The 22,457-nt window shown below is 40.8% G+C and overlaps 1 protein-coding gene across 5 annotated transcripts in view; it reads right to left on the bottom strand.

Annotated features, from left to right (window-relative positions):
* The window catches only part of zmym2 (zinc finger, MYM-type 2), a 154,386-nt gene that overhangs the window by 23,417 nt on the left and 108,512 nt on the right, over positions 1-22,457 (bottom strand). For all 5 annotated transcript variants that reach the window (XM_059964236.1, XM_059964237.1, XM_059964235.1 and 2 more), the window contains 6 exons: positions 16,451-16,586; positions 14,905-15,020; positions 14,578-14,749; positions 7,872-8,006; positions 3,208-3,302; positions 2,560-2,734 (listed from right to left, as the gene is read on the bottom strand). In XM_059964236.1, coding sequence (XP_059820219.1) covers positions 2,560-2,734; positions 3,208-3,302; positions 7,872-8,006; positions 14,578-14,749; positions 14,905-15,020; positions 16,451-16,586 — 829 coding nt within the window. The remainder of the gene's footprint in view (positions 1-2,559; positions 2,735-3,207; positions 3,303-7,871; positions 8,007-14,577; positions 14,750-14,904; positions 15,021-16,450; positions 16,587-22,457) is intronic.

Genomic DNA, 22,457 nt, shown 5'->3' on the forward strand with positions numbered 1-22,457 from the left:
CTTACTAGGTGATATTGAAGGGATAAAACTGAAACTGAAACTAAATAAATATCAGAAAGAATTCATAAAAATTGCACTGGCAGTAGCCAAAAAGGCTACTGCAGTTACTTGGAAATCAGATACATATTTAAGTATAGATTGTTGGAAGAAAGAAATTTATGGCTGTATTCCATTAGAAAAAATTACTTATAATTTAAGAGATAAATATGAAACATTTCTGAAAATTTGGTGCCCTTATTTACAAAAGACAGGACTAAATATATAGGTGCTCTGAAGATGAAACAATTGGTTACCTGGGGAAAAAATAAATATATATATACTAAAGTTATTACGAACTCCATGGAGCATGCGGAGATCTTCCAACAACCAGGCACTCTTTTTTTTTCTTTCTTTCTTTCTTTCTCTTTTTTTATATATAGGGAAGTTAGGGGGGAAGGGTTATATAAACATTTTTTTCCAAAAAGAAGTCAAAGCAACAACAGGAGTCCAACCACTTGCAGATGACATTACTGTCTGACCAAGGACCAGCAAAAATGTTTGCATCATTATTGGTTATTGACTATTAAGGGTGTCAAAGGTTACAGGGAGAAGGGCTTGAGGGGGAAAATGAACCAGACATGATCAAATGGAGAAGACTTGATAGGCCGAATAGCCTAATTGAGTTCATATGCCTCATGGTCTAACATACTGATCACTGTTCTACTGTCAATTGTCTAATTTACTCTTTTAACTCCATCAATCTGGCTCCAAACATCACACAAAAGCATTCCTTTCCAAACAACGACTACACCCACAGCTTATGTGATGAAGGTTGCTATATTTGGTTCCTGGTTAATATACCAAGAAGCAGGAAGACTGGTTTGACTCCTGTCTGCTGTGAAATTTCTTCTTGGGAGAGACCTTGCTGATGCAAAATGACCACCTTGTGTCTTGTTGCTATGCTCACTCTTGCCATGGTGTAAGAATTATGATTTGAAGATTAAACTGTCAAACCCTCACCTATTAGTTTGGCTGTCCTTCACCCAGTTTGAATCCTTCTACACCTATTTCTGTTTCAGTAAATCAGTTCATAATGTCATTGATCCTGTTTGTTATCTTTGTTTAATCATGCACTGGACTGGATGCCTACAAAGTAATCAAGTTTTTAATCTGAAAGCTGGTTTAATTATTACTTAATATCGCTTTCTTTAACAAAATATAAATATTTTTCTGGAACATTAAATTTTTTTGGAAAATGCATGTTTGGAAATCTAAAATTATGCTCTTTTCTACTGACACACCAATGCAGAAGACAAAATAACCACACAAAACAAAATTTATATAAAATAACATACAAAATGCTGGTGGCACACAGCAGGCCAGGCAGCATCCATAGGGAGACGCGCTGTCGACGTTTTGGGCCGAGACCCTTCGTCACCTATACCATAACTACGCAATAGCCTGTTTAGACCAGCCCTGCTGACAATCTTGACCAACAAAAAGTTGAGAAATTCAAAAATAATAAGGCCTTGGGCGCAGGTGGCAGTCTTGTTCAAATCCTGGTGATGATAAGCTTTGTTTGCAAAACCACTACCTCACATCCCAATATGCTGAGAGGAAGATAATAGATGATCTCTTCCAGGTCAAATTCCCTTAAGCATTCAGAGTCTAGTAGGAATAGCCACATTTTTATAGATCCTTACAATGGCCCTGCCTTGGGTCATGATAGAAATATACAAAATTATGAGTTTGATGGTCAGTCTTTCTCTCAAAATGGAAATGCCAAATTAAAGAGGGCAAAGGTGACAGGTGCAGAGTTTTAAAGGAGATTTTACAATGCAAGTTTTTTTGGATTCTGTTTCATACAGAAAGCGTTAGGCGCCTGGAATGTGCTGGCGAGGGAGGTGGTGGAAGCAGATGCGGTAACAATATTTAAGAGGCATTTAGACAGGCACACGAACAGGCAGGGAATGAAAGGATAAAGGTCATGTGGAGAGATAAGATTGGTTTGGTCTGGCATCTTGATTGGCATATACATTGTGGACCAAAGGACCCATTCTTGTGCTGAAATATTCCATGTTACAAGTGGAAGGAGGTGAGCATTACCTCATAAACCATTCATTCTGCCTACCTTGTCTAAAACCTTAATCACAACTTTTATCTTCTGAAAAGTTTGTGGTTCCTTGTTGGTCTCATTACCCGTCTCACAATCCAAGAAAACACAGTACAACTACTATAGATCCTGAGAGACCGTTTACAAAACCATACCACTAAACAAAAGTTCTGCAGTTGGCTTTGTAGTTTTTCTGAACAGAGGATATTATTCCAACTTCTCAATGCCACCAAACATTATTTTTAAAAACTAGACCTCAATTTACATTTAACACATTCCCCCCCCACCTTCCTAAATAAAATGATACACCTTAGTAGCATACTTATTTTTCTTTTTTGACTTTTGGTACTTTCCCCAGCAGTGTGGTTACTGCTGAGAAGAAATAGACTAATGGAGATACAGTTACTTGTCCTGCTCAGTGAAAATAGACTATTCTGTAACTACACCAGTATCAAACAAATACTTACGAGCAGAGTTACATCCATCTACTTTGACTGTATTTTCACTCTTGACTTTTTTAGTTGCAATCCAATGCTTCCATGCATTTATACCATAAGTGTAACTTAATGTGAATCCAACTTCAGATGTGGAGACGCTACCATCTTGGGAATGATTATCAGTAAGTGCCTTTTGCTTTGTACCCTATGAAGGCAAAACAAATCAGTGACATTTTAAAGTAATATCATACAACAGGATAAGAAACATCATTTGCAGATAGCAAATACAGTATATCCTTTTTGCTTCAGTCAGGAGGTATATAAATAGCAGGTTACGTACATACAAATAAAATAAAAAGATAATTTCAATTTCAGCCAGTGTTTCCTTTGGACGAAGTTGGTAAAGTGAAGAATAAATGATGGAAATTAAGGTGATCATGTAATGTTAGTGATGTTACATAAAATAACGAGTCAATGATGAAGAAGGGGAAGAAGATCTAAATTCTTGATACCAACACATGCAGACAATTAGGTAAAGTTTTATTAGATACAAGCTTATTTTTATATTATCATTGAAATCATACCAAATGTTTAATATTAAACGTAGAACATCAAGCTGGACTTTCATTTTGATGCACAAATCATCAAATATTCTAAGTTATGAAAATATCTTCATACCTTTCTTCTAGATTGAGGTCTGGGTTGCTCTTCATATTCTTCTCCAAAAACTGGAGGTAACAGATAATCACCCTCAGTATCCAACTCTTCTGCAGCTGTTAACACAAATTTCTCCTTACAATGTATAAGCTCAACAAGGAAACCCCATAAACATCACAAACTCTCTCAAGATCAATCCACGGCAGAAAAATCATTTTGATATACTCTCTTTAAGAATACTGCTTCACTAAGTGAGCAGATGCTTATTTCCAACTCAGAACAAACTCTTGAAGGTCTTAATTTCAAATCTCATTTCCCAATTAAGGGAAGTTGGCATTGCAAATTGTGATGTAATTATGGGAACAATTTGGTATGCAAAATATTGCACTACATTCAAATAAAGATGCAACAATTCTTTGATTAACCATTTTATCTGGTTAATGCATATTCCAAAAGCACAAAATAAATTAACCCTAATGCTACTGCCTGGGAAGCTTTTAAAAAACAAGTGAAGGCAACTAAAAAAGAGATAAGGAAGGAAAGGATGAAATATAAAGATAAGCTAGCCAATAACATAGAAGAGCAAACCAAAAGTTCTTTTTTCAGAGATATAAGAAGGCAGGTTTGCTAGAGCTGTTGGGGAGTGTTTAAACTGAGTTGGCAGAGGGATGGGTACAGGAGTGATAGAGCTGAGGATACGGCAGCTGGTATACAATTCAATGCAGTGTGTAGTAAGACTGCCAGGAAGGACAGGCAGATGACAGGGCAAAATTGTTCAGTGGGATGAGGTGAAGTGTAACATGGGAGTAAAATCGAAAAAGGTGATAACATAGGATTGAAGGTTATATTTGAATGCACGCAGTATATGGAATAAGGTAGATGATCTTGTAATGTAGTTAGGGAGATTGGGAGGTATAATGTAGGCATGAGACATGGCTGAAAGATTATGTTTGGGAGCTTAACATCCAAGAAAACATCTTTTATCAAAAGCTCAGGCAGGTAGGTAGAAGAGGGTGGTGTGGGTGTGTTGGCAAAAAAATGAAATCAAATCCTTAGAAAGAGGTGACACGAGGATTATAAGATATAGAATCCGTGTGGGTAGAGTTAAGAAACTGCAAGGGTAACAAGACACTGATGGGAGTTACTACATACAGGCCCCGGAACAGTAGATAGGATGTGCAATATAAATTTTAATGGGAAATAGAAAGGGCATGGAATAAAAAAATATTGTGACAATCAATGGAGATTTGAATATTTGGATAGATTAGGAAAATCAGGTTGGTGGTGGATCCCAAGAGAAGGAATTTATAGAATGCCTACAAGATGGCTTTTTAGAGCAGCTATGTTTGAGCCCCTAAGGGGAACAATTCTGGATTGGGTGTTGTGTAATGAACCCGATTTGATTAGGAAGCTTAAGGTAAAGGAATCTTTGGGAGACAGTGATCATAATGTGATAGAATTCACCCAGCAATTTGAGAGGGAGACAATAAAATCAGATGTATCAGCAAAACAATGGAGTTAAGGGAATTACAGTGTTATGAGAGAGGAGCTGGCCAGAATTGACTGAAAGGGGACTCTAGTAGGGATGACAGGAGAATAGCAAAGAATAGAGTTTTTAGGAGCAATTTGGAAGGTGCAAGATAAATACATGCCAAAGATGAAGAATTATTTTAAAGGAACGGTGAGGCAACTGTAACTGACAAGAGAATTCACAGACAGCATAAAAGGAAAAGAGAGGGCATATAATATAGTAAAAATTAGTGGGAAGTTAGAGGATTGGGAAGCTTTTGAAAAGCAGCAGAAGGCAACTATAAAAAATCATAAGGAGAGAAAAGATGTGATTTGAAGGTAAGCTAGTCAATAATATCAGGAGGATATCAAAGGTTTTTTCAGATATATAAAGCGTAAAATAGAGATGAGAGTGGATATTAGACCTCTGGAAAATGATACAAGAGAGGCCGCAATGGAGAAAAAAAATGACAGATGAACTTAATAAGTATTTTGAGTCAGTCAGAGTGTCAGGGGGCAGAAGTAAGTGTAGTTGCTATAACTAAGGAGAAGGTCCTTGGTCAGCTGAAAGCTCATAAGATAGGTAGTCACCTGGACTAAATGGACCACACCCCAGGGTTCTGATAGAGGTGGCTAAAGAGATTGTGAAGGCATTAGTAATGAACTTTCATTGCATTTGGTATAAGTATAAAAATGGTTCTTCTGTAACTGAATAACGACTAAAGTTATCCCTAACTACCTAATAGTGAAAGTTTCCAAATAGGTGACTTTAAAGTTTAAACAAAAAGTTTTTCTACTTGCAGTGCAAATCTCATATACTATAACCACACACAAATATAATGTAGTTTTAGTGGTTAAAATATGAGTAAATGTGAAGTTTTTTTTCCCACTTAAAAGGGTGGACATACATAAAAATCAATTTCTATTCATAGACAAGTGCAGAACAAGGGGACAATAATATAAGGAAGTCACTAACATCAATTCAGGACATTGAGTAGACTTAACAAAATCCGATTGGTTTGTTACCCTTGTTCCCACTAAAACTCCAACATCATTCTAATCAGAAGCTCAATCCATCCTTGAAAACATCCTAGAAATTCTGAACTGCACTATTTCCATATATTTTGTCTAAGTATATTTCCACATATTCTCTATAAAACTAAGCCTCTAAACTTCTGCAAATTACTAATATTGCAAATTAACTCAAGTTCATCACAAATTTAACAATACCATCTTTTTGTTATCCCCGTGCCACATTACACACACCTAGAAATCTATAAATGCCAAAAAAATTGCATTAGCACATTGAAAATAACATCATTGCGGAATGATGCAAGTTTACACAAGCTTCTGGATGTTAGTGCCAGTTGCCAAAATTAACTGCTTATTAATGCTTCTCAGGCTGTAAACTCATCCAACTGAAATTAATAGTATGTAATTAGCAAAATTTCCGTCCATATTGTTGGGAATAATTTTAGTCATTATTCACTTACAGAAGAACCATTTTTATACCAATGCTGAATGCTTAGAAGTAATTTTATTTAAATAACAAATCACGCTAAACCTGCCCTCATTGCCAAATTGTTTCACATAGGTATGTACACCCAATTCATACTGAATTACAGTTTACTGCTTATACTGAAGATCAACCATCTTTGTGATTCATGAGTATGCAAAAGACACACGCCTGTTCCCAAAGGCGTCCACGAGGATTACATCACAAGAGGTGTGCAAAGGCTCAGCATCTAACACCTTAGCTGCTCCAGAGGGAGTTACGTTTTTATCTACTCCATGGAGGAACGACTTCTATGCAGGCCAGTCTTCCAAATGGTAGCCCACTCTCAAATTTTTAGCCTCAAAAAACCCAGAGTAACATCTCATAATTATGATCCCATTACTCTGTCAGTCAAGATAACCCTTGTTCCCAGCTTCTAGCTGTAGGATCATTCTAGGTCATATCTGTTGAAATATACCTGTTTGTTGATCGACTGCAGCATCTGACAAATAATTGACACTCTCACCTCTGCAAGGCAAGACTTCCATCTACTTTTCCACCAATGCAGATATGCTTGTCATTAGTATTTACTGTCATTACTGGTTACTCCGAAGTGTAGTTACTTATGGACTGCAGTCATATCCTTTGAAACCTCTTTGATAACTTTCTGCCAGAAGGCTGTGACCTTGGAGGGTCACTGAGGCACTGCAGGTGATGTAATTCACCAGCCTCAAGTCCATTAGGCACATTCTCTGTCTGATGAGTCACTTGTACTGCAATCAGCAAATACTGTGTACTAACTGGAAGAGTGTGATGGCAATGTGCAGCTGAGTGTCTGAGATCTGAAGGTTGGCACCGTGACAAATTCCACCACAGTAATGCCTACCATTTCTGACATGGTTATACCAGGAAACCAACAATAGTGCTGATAGTACCATAATCCTTTACATCTGTGTTAGCAGTGTTTTTGATGTTGGAACAATATTGGCAAATGTGTACCTTATTTGCCCTTTTGCCATGGCCCATGTATCCATCAACCCCAGTACTCAACCTGGATAGATTTTTAATTTTAGTATTTAATGTATATGCTTTTGAATTCTTATTTCCAAAGTGCATTATTTCTGCATAATGATCTGGAAGCAGTTTCATGTCAGCTGTCTAGTGTGGGTTACTGCACTGCAAAAGTTCTAGAAGTAAAAACAATTAACATAAATTTGTAACCCATACAAAATGCCAGAGGAACTCAACAGATCAAGCAGCATCAATGGAAAGGAATGAACAGTCAATGTGTCGGGTCAAGACCCTTCATCAGGACTGGAAAGAACAGGGGAAGAAACCAGAAAAAGAAGGTAGGGTTTGAGGAGTAGAAGGTAGAGCAGAGATTCCCAATCCTTTTCATGCCATGGAGCCTTACCATTAACCGAGGGGTCCACGAACTCCGGGTGGGTGAGGGAAGGGCGATGAAGTGAGAAGACAGGTGGAAAAGGTAAAGGGCTGAAGGAGGAATATGATAGGAGAGGAGAAAATCAATATGTATCTTCAGATGAGAATGACCCACTGTTCATAATTACATCTCCATTTATTGACATGTAACACTAAAATGAGGTCATTCTGGATACACACTTTAAATAGCTAAGTAGAGGTAAATTTTAAAATAAAAGAACAATTTTAAGGAACATACTTCTTGGAAAATCAATCTCAAGGTCCAGTCCAAGCTCATATTGATTACCAGGCATACTGGGTTGCTCTTCCAGATCATCTTTAATGGTCCCAAAAACATCCAAGAAACTTTCACCATTCTCATCATTGTCAATACCTAAAACAAATTTCCATAATAGCATATTATAGAGGTTGCAATTTTTTAATATAAAGATTAAATTCTATTCCTATAGATTTTTAAATCACTTCTCTGTTGACAAGGGAGCAACAAAAAATCCAGAAATGTCATTATTTAATATTTAATTGCCACAGGAAATCTAAATTCAATCAATATTACTGCATAACTGATGCATGATCAAAAATGACAGTGAACTGTGCTAATTTGTGATGCTCTCCTCTCTCACAGTTAATAAAGTTCTCTCTCTACCTGTCTCTTTCTTCAGTTATCTTCTGCGCTTACTTTTCAGTTGATTTGTAGTTGCCCAGTGCAGTCATATTCACTAACTACTAATGAAGCAGTAAGTTTTGCACAGTAGATTTGGTAGGATTTTGGTAGAGGTAGGAGTTCGTTGTAAATTGTGACAACTAGGCTAATACACATACTGGAACAAAGCATTCAAGGAGAATTACTGGAAGCTGATGGGCAATTTAATATTTGAAAAATGGGTGCTGTTCTGTTGTATTTCTAAAGGCAGGATCACATACAACTACATTGGTAGGAGCAATCCAAAAATAAAACATTATAGTGATGTGCTACACACAGCACTGAAATAATGACATGCAGTCGGTAAGTCATTTTGAGACTAGTTTATTCAAACTTCGCGGTGCTGGCATTTAATCCCTAGCACCTGCCCTCCCCAGGCGGAAATGACGTCGGAGGTGCATTACTAAAGTCTCCCCCCGCGCGCTGGCCATTTGTGAGCCAGTTTGTCTGCGCAGAAAGTGGGTCGCCACATAACCCCACCCCCAGAACTGGCGATACACCCCCCAATGTCCACAGTCTGGATCAGCCTCTGTTTGGGAGGTCTGCCTCTGCGCTGCAGTGCCTGAACCTTGACCGGCTGCGCCAAGTCCACATGGGCAGGTTTGAACCGGTCCTCTGTGAAAACCTCCTCTTTCCCCCCAATGTCGAGAACGTACGTGGACCCGTTGTTGTTGATCACCTTGAACGGCCCCTCGTACAGCCGCTGTAGCGGCGCCCGGTGTCCGCCCCTTCGTACAAACACAAACTTACAGTTTTGCAGGTCTTTGGGTACATGGGTCGGGGTCCGTCCGTGCTGTGAAGTTGGTATGGGGGCCGGGTTGCCGAGCCTTTCACGTAGCCTGTTCAGGACTGCTGCGGGTTCTTCCTCTTGCCCCCTTCAGGCTGGTATGAACTCTCCCGGTTCGGCCAGGGGCGCGCCGTACACCAACTCGGCCGACAAGGCCTGCAGATCCTCTTTGGGCGCTGTACAAATTCCAAGCAGGACCCAGGGGAGCTCGGCCACCCAGTTAGGCCCATTGAGGTGGGCCATGAGAGCCAACTTCAGGTGACGGTGGAAACGCTCCACTAGTCCGTTCGACTGTGGGTGGTAGGCAGTAGTGTGGTGTAGCTGTGTTCCCAACAGGCTGGAGGTGAACTGGGTGCCTCTGTCGGAGGTAATGTGGGCCAGTACCCTGAAGCGTGCTACCTAGGTTGCGATCAGTGCTCGGGCGCAGGAATCGGCAGATGTGTCGGTGACTGGGACCGCCTCGTGAACTGGTCTACCATAGTTAGGAGGTACCGTGCTCCTCGGGACACTGGTAGGGGGCCCACGACATCCACATGAATGTGGTCGAACCTCCGGTGGGTGGGTTCGAACTGCAGTGGGGCTTTAGTGTGCCGCTGCACCTTGGCTGTTTGGCACTGCGCGCACGTTCTGGCCCATTCACTGACCTGCTTGTGAAGTCTGTGCCACGCAAACTTGCTGGAGACCAGCCGGACGGTTGTCCTGATAGATGGGTGCGCCAAACCTTGTATGGAGTCGAAAACTCGCCGCCTTCAGGCTGCCGGGACGATGGGGCGAGGTTGGCCGGTAGCCACGTCGCACAGGAGGGTCCTATCACCTGGGCCTACGAGAAAGTTCTGCAGCTGCAAACCCGAGACTGCGGTTCTGTAGCTGGGCATCTCATCGTCTGCCTGCTGCGTCTCCGCCAGTGCTGCATAGTCCACCCCAGGCACAGGGCCTCAACAGCTGGTCTGGAGAGTGCGTCTGCCACGACGTTGTCCTTTCCCGAGACATGCTGGATGTCCGTTGTGTACTTGGAGATGTAGGACAGATGTCGCTGCTGGCGAGCCGACCAGGGATCAGACACCTTCGTGAATGCGAAGGTCAATGGTTTGTGGTCCATGAACGCGGTGAAGGGCCTGCCTTCTAAGAAGTACCTGAAATGCCGGATTGCCAGATGCAGTGCCAACAGCTCCCGGTTGAAAGCACTGTACTTGAGTTCGGGTGGTCGTAGGTGCTTGCTGAAGAATGCCAGGGGTTGCCAGTACCCCTCGATGAGCTGCTCCAGCACCCCACCGACTGCTGCGTCGGATGCATCCACCGTGAGTGCGGTCGGAACGTCCGTTCTGGGGTGCACCAGCATCGCGGCATCTGCCAAGGCTTCCTTGGCTTTAACGAAAGCGGCCGCGGCCTCCTCGTCCCAAGTAATGTCCTTGCCTTTACCCGACATCAGGGTGTACAAAGGGCGCATGATACGGGCTGCTGAGGGGAGGAAACGGTGGTAGCAGTTCACCATACCAACGAACTCCTGCAGGCCTTTGACTGCGTTGGGCCGGGCAAAGTGCTGGATCGCATCTACCTTGGCAGGCAGAGGTGTTGCCCCGTCTTTGGTAATCCTGTGGCGCAGGAAGTCGATGGTATCGACTGAACTGGCACTTGGCCGGGTTGATCGTGAGGCCATATTCACTCAGTCGGGTGTAGAGTTGACGGAGGTGGGACAGATGCTCCTGACGACTGCTGCTGGCTATGAGGATGTCATCCAAATAGATGAAAGCGAAGTCCAGGTTGCATCCCACTGCGTCCATTAACCGCTGAAACGTCTGTGCGGCATTCTTCAGGCTGAACGGCATGTGGAGGAACTCGAAAAGGCCAGAAGGGGTGATGAGAGCCGTTTTGGGGACGTTCTCCGGATGCATCGGGATTTGATGGTATCCCCAGACAAGGTCTACCTTGGAGAAGATCCGTGCCCCGTGCAGGTTTGTTGCAAAGTCCTGAATGTGTGGCACAAAAAACGGTCCAGTGTTGTAGCCTTGTTCAGCCTGCGGTAGTCGCCGCATGGTCTCCAGCCCCCAGCTGCTTTGGGCACCATGTGCAGGTGGGAGGAGGCCCATGGGCTGTCGGACTGCCTAATGATCCCCAATTCCTCCATCCGCTTGAACTCCTCCTTCGCCAGGCGGAGCTTTTCCGGGGGGAGCCTTCGAGCACGGGCGTGGAGGGGTGGTCCTTGCGTCGGGATGTGGTGCTGTACCCCGTGTCTGGGCATGGCTGCCATGAACTGCGGTGCCAGAATCGATGGGAAGTCCACCAGGATTCTGGTGAATTCGTTGTCTGACAGCGTGATGGAGTCCAGGTGTGGGGCCGGCAACTTGGCTTCACCCAGGGAGAACGTCTGGAAAATCTCGGCATGTACCAGTCTTCTCCCTTGCAAGTCGACCAGCAGGCTGTGAGCTCGCAAGAAGTCCACCCCCAGGAGTGGTTGGGCCACGGCGGCCAGTGTGAAGTCCCACGTGAACCGGCTGGCGCTGAACTGCAGCTGCACTGTGCGGGTGCCGTAGGTCCGTATCGTGCTGCCATTTGCGGCTCTCAGGGTGGGTCCTGGCTTCCTGTTGCAGGTGTCGTACCCCATCAGGGGCAACCACTCCGGTGTTGACCAAGAAGCGGCATCCTGACTGTTTGTCCCAGACGTACAAGAGGCTGTTCTGGTGACCAGCTGCCAAAGTCATTAGCGGCAGCTGGCCCTTGCAGGGCGGGCGACAACGGCGGGCTTTTGTGCCCCACCGCTGGTGGTAGAAACACCACTGTTCACTGTTCTCCTCACTCCTGCCTCTGTGTTGTGTGCACCTCCTGCAGGGCCTGGTCTGGTCTGCTGTTGGGCGCGTGGCCTGATAATCTGACCGACGGACGCCACGCTCTCCCTCTTGGCTTTCCACAGCACATCTGCCTGGGCTGCCACCTCCCAGGGGTCGCTGAAATCTCTGTCGGCCAGCAGCAGATGTATGTCCTCAGGCAGTTGCTCTAGGAACGCTTGCTCGAACATGAGGCAAGGCTTGTGTCTGTTGGCCAGGGCCAGCATCTCGTTCATCAATGCCGACAGCAGTCTGTCTCCCAAAACGTCCAGGTGAAGCAGGTGGGCACCCCACTCACGCCGTGAAAGGCCAAAGGTCCCAATGAGCAGTGCTTTGAATGCTTCATATTTGCCTTCTTCCGGGGGCGACTGTATGAAATCCGCAACCTGGGCAGCTGTCTCCTGGTCAAGGGCGCTCACCACGTGATAGTAACGCGTGGAATCAGAAGATATCTGCCGAATCTGGAACTGGGCTTCTGCTTGGCTAAACCACACGCGTGGTCACAGCGTCCAGAAAGTTGGCAGTTTTAGCGAAACTGCGTGAACAGATGAAGAGTCGGTCATCTTTGGTCCAAATCCCGTTTGGACCGTCGGGGTCACCAGTGTAGCGATGTGCTACACAGAGCGCTGAAATAACGACACGCAGTCGGTAAGTTGTTTTGAGACTAGTTTATTCAAACTTTGCAGTGCTGGCATTTAATCCCTAGTGCCCGCCCTCTCCGGGCAGAAATGATGTCAGAAGTGCATTACTAAAGTCTCCCCCCACGTGCTGGCTATTTGTGAGCTGGTTCGCCTGCGCAGAAAGTGGGTCGCCACAACATCACCTATTTTATCCTAAAATCTCTGTTTTAGACTTCCTCTTTTAACCTTCCCGTCTGGTTGAATGTATGTAAATTTTAGGCAAACATATAAATTACTGAATGATTAGATTCTCTGCTTTAAACAATGTTAATTCTACTACAATTGGGAGTGCTGGGGATCAGACGGCAATCCCTGAGATTGTGTGAAGTGAGGGGGTCAGGGATTGTTTTGTCGCAGTCTTTTTTCTGCGGTGGGGAGGGGGCAGAGGTTTTGGGGCCTGCGAGTTCTGTTTTACTTTTTCATATGTACTTCATGGCTATCTGGAGAAGATGAATATCAGTGTTGTACTGTACACACTTTGACAATAAAATGAACCTTTGAAAAGTACTATAAATAACATGAATAATAATTTGTCAATGTTGAAAAATGGCAAAATACAAAAATGTTGCTTGCTGAATAATAATGAATTTAAGTGACTAATACAGATATTTCCTTAGATGCCTTTTATTATAAATTCTAATTTTATTTTAAATGCTCTATGGCAGGGTTTCCAACCTTTTTTATGGCATGGACTCCTACCATTAACCAAGGGGTATGTGGACCCCAGTTTGCAATCAATCATGAAGTCTTTGGGCAACTTGTCTTCGATTAATTCACAGCACTAGGAAAACATTACTAGTTCTCTTACAACATTTAATAAATGTCTGGTCAAGCATTTGAACTGCTGTCAATTACAATGCTCTGGAACAGACTTTATTTAAACAGCTATGGATGAGTACGTCACCATGAAATCGTTCAGTTTTCCCTCAATCTGCATGAACAATGAAATCCGGAATCTGCTGAGAGCCAGATCAGAGGCATTCAAGTTGTAGATCAGGAATGCTACTCACAGAAAGCGATCTTGCGGGCGGTGAAGATTCCGGACCAGAACGGAATTGACAACTGTTGCTGCCCCTGAGAAGGACTGCAGTCCTAATTTGAATTTAGCAGTATCAGTACAGGTGACTGGTTTTAGAATACTGAGGGCATTTATGCATTAACCATATGGGGTAGCTCTGGAATCACAACTTATCCAGATAGGTTAAGAGTGCTAATTTTTCTTGCATCAAGCGTATCAGTTAACTAAATGGGTTTAGAAACAATAATTCATTAGTTTTATGAACATCATCACCAATGCTAGTTGGTAGTTATTTTACAAAATTCAAGATTATTAACTGAATTAAAAGCTTTTGGTCAGTCACACTCTCATAGGTAATCTGATGGCTTCAAACTGATAAGAGCTTATTTAAAGTGCTGGTTTGATAAAAGGGGATGATTATTGTGTATATAAAAATAAATAAATGTCATTTTTAGTCTGCACGGAACTAAAATTATTTATAATATTCTCGCAAACTACACTATTATTGCTTTCTTCACAGTAATGCCTCATACAAATCTTTTTAATTTTGTTGCTGCTTTTCTCTTTAGTTTCCTCATTTGCTTCAACTTTGTAAATTTTTAAAAGCAAAGCTGTGATATTGAATGAAAGGGATTTGAAAAATATAAATGGTTTGATAATTTCAACAAGTATATTTTTATTTATTAGGGAGAGAAGATAAATGAACAGGTTTATTTTTGACTTCACAATTAGTTACTAGCATTTCTTTTCACTTGAGTTTTTACTGGTATATATGGCACACTCTAGTGCTGGGACATAAAACTGCACCCCTAGTAATCCATAGGGTTTAAACTAGTTTCAGCTTTATTTCTTTTATTAAGCAAAAGACCATCAACATCACATCTTCTTTTCCACCATATCATTTTCTTTTCCCTGTTACTTAACTATAAAAGCTTACCACAAAGTTCCATGGATACTGGATTCTTTTCTGCTTCAGCAATCATTTCTGCCATAGCAAGTATGTCAGCCTCAATGGGATTGGAAGGTATCTTCCTCTTTAGATCCTCTATTGTTTCAACTATCTTCTCAGCATTCTCTAGAGTTGTAGGTAGAAATACTGGAACAGGTACCTGCTCCAGAAATATTGCATTAATGGCTGCACATCTTATGAGAAATAAGGATGGAAAATGGCCAAAGTTTAGTTCATTTCATTTAATTAAATTCTACGACAAAGTAAAGTTTTAATTTTAAAACTATGAGCTACATGTTTAAACAATTAACTTACCGGTATAGGCATAGAAATTGGTACTGGATAGTTGTTACAATACATGTGCATAGGCACTGGGATATAGACTGGCACAGGGATAGGCACAGGAACCAACTGAGGCTTCCAATCATCCTCTGAAACAAGAAAATAGGCGAACTTATGAAGCATTTTCATATCCTCTTGTTAAATATACACAAATAAAATCAAAGCATAAGTAAAAGCAGAGTGAAATTGTGAGAAAGAGACTGGACAAATAAAAGCTGGCGCAATAATAAACTGTCTCTTTTGTATTTTCATTTTTACACTTGCCTTCTGTTATACTTCAAAATGTATTAAACCCAGACAAGCCCTCCCTCCCCAACGATGCAATTTAAAATTCTCATATTTTCATGAAGGTGCCCCTTCCTTTCTCTGTAATCCAGTCCCATAACTATCAGATCGTTGCAATAGTTGTTCACCTCAGCAGTGGAGACTCCAATCTCATCTTCTTCCCGTCCCTCTACCTTTTGTGGCTAAAGGAATCGGGGGTATGGAGAAAAAGCAGGTACAGGTTCTGAGTTGGATGATCAGCCATGATCATACTGAATGGTGGTGCAGGCTCAAAGGGCCGAATGGCCTACTCCTACACCTATTTTCTATGTTTCTATGTTTTTTCCATTTATCCTCTGTTCCCTGGTTTGACACATGCTTCAACACAGATTAACTGAAATCCCTGGGAACTTATGTTCAGCGCCTCAACCTTGCTGCTGTAAACCACTGGTATGAGTGTGTGGTTACTGTTAGGCAAATTATGACTGCTGCCCCTATTGTAAATGAAGACCTAGAAATTTATAATGCTGATATAAAAATTAAGTACGGTAGGAATGACATGACATCTGCATACATTTACTTCATTTCATCCAAAGACTACATTTGCCTCTACCTGATGTGCAATATCTTGGAACGTGTAACATTTAAAATATAAATGTCTCCATTCATCAATTGATGTAATTTTTCCAGATTTTGTGTCAACTTATCTTATTATTCTTATCTTATGTTCAAACCTAAGAAGTTAAAGTTGCCAAATGCAACATGAATTACATCTATCCATCAGTAGGTGATATATTGTGCCTCAGTTTTGCAGTTCCCAGCTGCCTGGCTGTACAGGAGATTATCTCCTGTGATCCAGCAGACTCTACCTTGCTTCTGAAACAAGTACAAGTTGTGTTAATTAACTGTAACTATCAAGTCAAAGCATAACATAAAAATAATAGCAGCATTTTAAAATAATGATTGGATAACAGTGTGCCTGGTGTAGTTAATACCAGTCTTTCAATTGTATATTAACTGATAGTTTTGTTTTCTTAATACCCCACATTCAGTATTACGTGAACTGACTTACAAACCGATTAAAAATGACCTAAATTTCACAGTAACAGTCTCCATCTAAACTCTGAACAAGATTGCCCATAAGGTTACAAAATGGTAAGTCTTTGCTTGGCAGGCAGGATTCAGTCAAAGCAGAGAAACCTTCTGAGAACTATCCATGCAGTTGGTAGCTGGTTGGAAGATGAAAAGTTCATACCTGTTTGACAAGATTTTGACTGCATATGAGGTTTACAGTATGTCGCCTTTGTTTGGGTCAAAGGTTTGCACAGCAATGCTTTATTTTTCAGCTCTTTTACAGGTGTTGGTGAAGGTGTCAGTGTCTGATTAGAAGCCTAAAATAGTAAATAAAAGACTGTTAATAAAGAAATATATTTACACCTTTTTTTTTAAACAAGAGTGAAAGCATAAAAGGGGGATAAATACCTCAAGGAATATTTCTGGATTACAAACAAATGCAAATTATCAGCAAGTTTAGTTAGTATTTCCAGCATTTTCAATTTAAATTTCAGAATTCTCAGTATTCTCTATTCATTTTCAGTTATTTTCACTGATTTTTAAATTGGTGGTGGGGGGGAAGAAATTACAACATAGATATTTGATGCTGCTGAAAAAAGGACTGATTTCAAGCCAGGGGAGATTACATTCCGAATCTCCCTTCTAACAGATTATGGCTTAATGTCAAGCACCTATCACAGGGAGAGGAAATTTAACACAGAGCAAAGTGAAAGGACTTATTTTGGAAGAAAGAACTAGAACAGAAAAAACAGCAAAGTTCTAAAGACTATTCAGGAACAAAGGGATCTCTATGTATATGGACAAGTATCAATAAGAGTGCCAGAAAAAGACAAGGAAGTAGTTAGTCAAGCACAAGCTGTCCTGTGCTTCACAACTGCAGGCATAGAACAAAAAAACAAGGTTATGTTGAACACTGGTTAGGCCACATTTAAGTATTATTTTGATTTTTGGCTACAGCATTTTAGGAAGAACCTGAAAGAGAATACAGGAATGATTCAAGGGATGGAGGAATTCATCTACAAGGTTAAATTGAGGAATCTGGGATTGCTCTCCCTGCAGTAAAAAAAGGATTGTGAGGAGATCTGTTAAGACCTGTATTAGATCTCCTCTACAAAAAGGATCAGATTGGATGTAACATCTCTCTAGTTAACCTTTGATGAACAGTTCATGGGACAGATGATGCAGACGTTAAGTGGTGGGTGAAACGAAGAATGTTTTAATGTACAGAGTGACGTACAACTCATTCGCTACACAGGTTGTGGAAATCATAAATCACAGCTTCTAAAATGTGATAGGCACTTAGGAAGAGGAGTTTACAGGACTACAGCCTAGACTGCTCTCCAAAGAGCTCTAATTAACCCCATGGGTCAAATTACCTTTGTGCTATAATGATTCAATAACTCCCTGGCAATTAAATGCTCAAAGTTGCATTAGAATGCTGTCATGCATAAATTTAATATTGGAAGCCTTGATCACAACTGTGGAGATCAATCCCAGCAATCCCCAGTAGGATTTGAGTGATATTTCTAAAGCACTATACAGCAAGACAGTGGGTGGGTGTGTTGGTGCATGATATGGTGAGTAGACAATTACTGAATTTGCAACTCACTGGAGGACTGGCTCTTCTGCTGTTTCAGTTGTAGGGGGAAGATTCCAATTATTATAATTATTTGATAATCAAATGAATGGCAGATGCTGGAAATGTCAATGAAGAACAGTAAATGCACGTCAGCAGTTTGGACCGCATTTGCAGAGAGAGAGAGAGAAGTGGAGTTATATTCGAGGACCCTTCATCAGAACTGGGAAGTAGAGAAAAAAGTTATTGTAAAGTTGTACATAAGGCAGGGAATGGATAAAATAAAGAGAATACCTGCAATATTGTTTCAGTGGGGCTAAATTGTTAATGGGTAGATAGAAGTTTGTCAGATCAAAGTTCAAAGGAAATTTCTTATCAAAGTATGTATATGTCACCATATACTACCCTGAGATACATTTTCTTGCAGGCATTCAGGAAACCTTGCAGTCATAGGTTGGGATGGGAGTGGGATAGAACTACTGTCACTTTAATTATCCACCCCACATTCACTCCGAACCATCTATGGTCTCTTGCACTGTTATCTTGACAAAGACAGTTATTTTAATAAATTTATGACAATTGCAGGCCAAATGTTTCATCCCCAGAGGAACTTCTCAGAAGTCTGTCTTAGATCTGACCACCTGCTGTGACCTGCTTTCACCATGGGGTTAAAATCAAACTACCCACAGGTTATTGTGTAATGTTTAACTCAGTCTGCAACTTTTCAAGTGATGAAGCAGTTCATGCCCATTTGTTGTCTACTGCTTTCATTTGAGATTGCCATCATCCACAGAACATTCTGTTCATGCACAATGCTATTACCATCACTCAACCAGTATCACCCGGATGTCATTATTTGCCAGAAGCTCGAGCTCTGTTGCAAATACCTTCCCATTAATGAAAAAGGAATTGTATCATTTTCACTCTCCAATGAACAGTGGCAGTCAGTCTGTGTGTACTTTGTAGCTTTGGTATATCTTGCACGTATGGTTGTTCTAAATTTAGTCACTACCAGAAATAGTGAAATAGCTTCTGCTCCTACCGCTTTAAAGTGGTGTGAATAAATCTGACGAGAACTGTTAATTAAATTCAAACTCAAATGTTTACTGCAATTTGGTTGCAATTGAAAGTTATGTAACAACTAAGATTTTGTTTACATTTCATAACCAGCTAAAAATACTCCAGAATGCAATTTCTCATAGAGCAAACACTCCAGGAATTGGTTAAATGCAACTGCTCCAATACGGGAATGAATGCTATCTTCCTGTACTTAAGCAGAATGGGACATGTTTTATAAATTTTCTGCAGAGATCAATGAGCTGTAGTGATGATCAAGACAGATGATACTTAACAATATTTAAATAAACAAAACTTAAAACAAAGAAGCCTAGCTTGGAAAATAGTAGACAACCAAAAAGAGAGTCAAATTCTATAGCTGTCCCAGAATTTATGAATATGTTTGGACTACTGTATCAAATGGAGTCCTGCTGGAATCTTGATTTTGTTTTTAATAATTAAGTCACCAATGAACAACAGACATTACTCAAGTCTTTAGGGTTACTTTTCTAATATCAAAGAAGAGACTATAAAAGTAGTTCCATTGTTTTTCAATAGATTGCTTGTAAAATTCAAGGAATATAGTGCCTATAAAAAATATTAACCCCACTCCACCCCCAGGAAGTTTTCATGTTTTATTTTTTTACAACATTGGATCACAGTGGACTTAATTTGGCTTTTTTGACACTGATCAACAGAAAAGACTCATCTGTGTCAAAAAGAATGTATACTTTCTGTATATCAGATTTATTTCCTTATTTTAGGCTTGTGGTAAAGTCAAAGCACATTAGAAAACAAATTCCCTAGCAAACAAAAACACTGTTGTATCTGCTGGAATGAAAAGAACAAACTTTCCAAATTACAGTATAATCTCAGTATCCTCAACCAGATCTGATTACAAATTACATGAAAACCAATTAAGAGAATCAGGACTTCTATATTATGACACAATTACACTGAGCATTTATTTACTTGCTGAAACTTTTGGACTGCATTGGTAATGTGTTTAATTGTGTCTATTAAAAAAAAGTCAAGATAATTTCTTATATTAGGAGATAAGAAATAACAGGAATTGGCCAAATATCTACGGGAGTAATGCTTTATGTTTGCTGCTGATTCTGTGCCTTTAGATCACTTTACCAGTCCTGTTGGTTCTCTTTGTGTCCAAAACGTAACCATCACACCCTAGACATAATGACTGAGTACCTACTGCTTGCTGAGGTGGAAAATTCTGAAGATTTTCAACCATCTACGTATAGAAACTCTCCACATCTCTGTCATAAATTGATGACTCCACCTATGGAAAATACTATTCAACTCTCCAGCAAGAGAAAAAAGCCTCTTGGAATCTACTTTGAAAAAACCTCTCAAAGTTATACTGATGTTCTAAATAACTAATTTTCAATTCTGAACCATTCTGGAATTTATCACTTCACTCTGGTTTCTTGCCTGTTAAAACCAGAAATGCAGCCTAAATAATCAGTGGAAATGGATTTTAATGCTTCTTATTGACATAATGGGAGAAGAGTTGCCTAATTTTGAATATATTGTTCCTTTCAACTCAGTCTTTCAAATAGTACACATATAATCCAGTTTTCTTTTCTCAGTGATCGCATTACATTTAGAGTTTTGTTAAATATATTTAAGACACAGGTTTTGCTGCATAGCCAGTATTTATTACTTTAGGGTTAATATAATGAACCATAATTTTTCTTGAGAAAATGGTGATGAATCATCTTCAAAAGCGATCTGTGCAGTGTGTGGACTGTAAATGCTGTTGGGTAACGAGTTCTGGTGTTCAGGCCCAGTAACAATATATCCAAATCAGGTGAGTATGCATTTTTGTTTAGAACTGACAAGTGCTGCCACTTACTTGTGTCTGCTTGCTTATGTCCTCCTTTGTGGAGGAAATCATGGGTTTGGGAATTCTTGCAACAAATTCTATAGCTGTGGTCTGTTATTGGTGGACAAAGTGAATGCTTTGGACTGGGTGCTTCTTGTGATTGCAAGACCCTTTTGGACATTGTTAACGTAGACTGCCGCAAGTTTGGTGCACTGAGTTATTGTTGGAGAGCAGGGGCGGATGGTGAAGGGGCTGCGTGGCCTCGGTTGTAGAGAACACTAAGCCTCAAGCAGATCTCTGTGGCATTCAACTGGCAGAAGTGCTTGGACTAATATTGGCATGGTTGGATTTTACTGATATCCGTACATGCTTGTTGTTTTGTATTATGAGGACTAGGCCACAAGCCATGGTGTTGGCTTGTTTACAACCGCCGAGAGAGAGGTATCGGAGCCGATGTACTGCACTGGGGTGCTGTGCAATGGCACCCAGGCTGGAGTCAGTGCTGCCCCCCAGTGTTCGCTTGGCAGAGTCTAGGTCTACTGTGGTTGACTGTAGACTCATGGCTCAAGTTTGGATACAACAAAACAACGATCCGAAACTCAAGAGTAATCTACAACAGAATGATTTGAAAAAGAAAATTCATGTTTTAGAATGCCCAAGTCAGAGTCCAGACCTTAACCCAATTGAGATGTTGTGGCAAAACCTGAAGAGAGCTGTTTATACAAGGTATCCCTGAAATATTGAGGAACTGAAACAGTTTTGTATGGAGGAATGGTCTAAAATTCTTCCTCACCATTATACAAGTCTGATCAACAGCTACAGGAAACGTTCGGTGAAGATTTTTGCTGCTAAGGAGATTTTACCTGTTATGAAATACAAAGATCCACATACTTTTTCCAGCCTGGACTGTGAATGATTAAACAATGTGTTCAATAAAGACATGAAAAGTATAATTGTTTTTCTGTTATTAGTTTAGTCAGATTGTGTTTATTATTGTGACTTAAATGAAGATCTGACCACATTTTATGAGTAATTAATGTAGAAAAACAGGTAATTGTAAAAGGTTCACAAACAAGAAATTGCAACTGTATGTGCAGAAGCTGTACAAACTTGGATTGTTTTCTCAGGAGTACTGGAGGCCGAGAAGCAAATTGATAAAAAAAAACAAAATTATGAGTCATAGATGGGATAGATTGCCAGAATCCATATCTCAGGGTAGAAATGTCAAATACTGGAGAATATAGGTTTAAAGTGCAATGCTTAGAGGAGATTTATGAGCAATTTTATTTATGCACAGAGTGCTTGTGCCTGGAGTGCTTTGCCAGCGAAGGTGGTAAAATCAGATACAAGAGCAACGCTTACAAGACATTTTTAAGACAGTGATGTAAACAAGCAGGGAATAAAGTGATAGTGACCATGTTCAGACTGATGGAACCAGTTTAGTTTGGCATTGTGGGCAACACAGACATGATGGCCGCAGAACCTGTTTCTGCATTGTTTTGTTCCACATTCTGCCCACTTCTAGTCAGCAGTGGACTGAAGGAGGTTGATAATGGTAGTGGTTATTAGATTCGCTCATGTTGGAGGTGTTTTTGCATAGCACATGTGCAGTGTAAGTGTTTCACCACACAGGTGATGGGAAATATCTGGTGTTCTGGAATGTTGTTTAGGCCTAGCTGCCTTCAGGCACTAACTCTTTCATTCTCGAGAAGT

This window comes from Hypanus sabinus, chromosome 3, assembly GCF_030144855.1.
Source record: "Hypanus sabinus isolate sHypSab1 chromosome 3, sHypSab1.hap1, whole genome shotgun sequence".
Taxonomy (NCBI): Eukaryota; Metazoa; Chordata; class Chondrichthyes; order Myliobatiformes; family Dasyatidae; genus Hypanus; species Hypanus sabinus.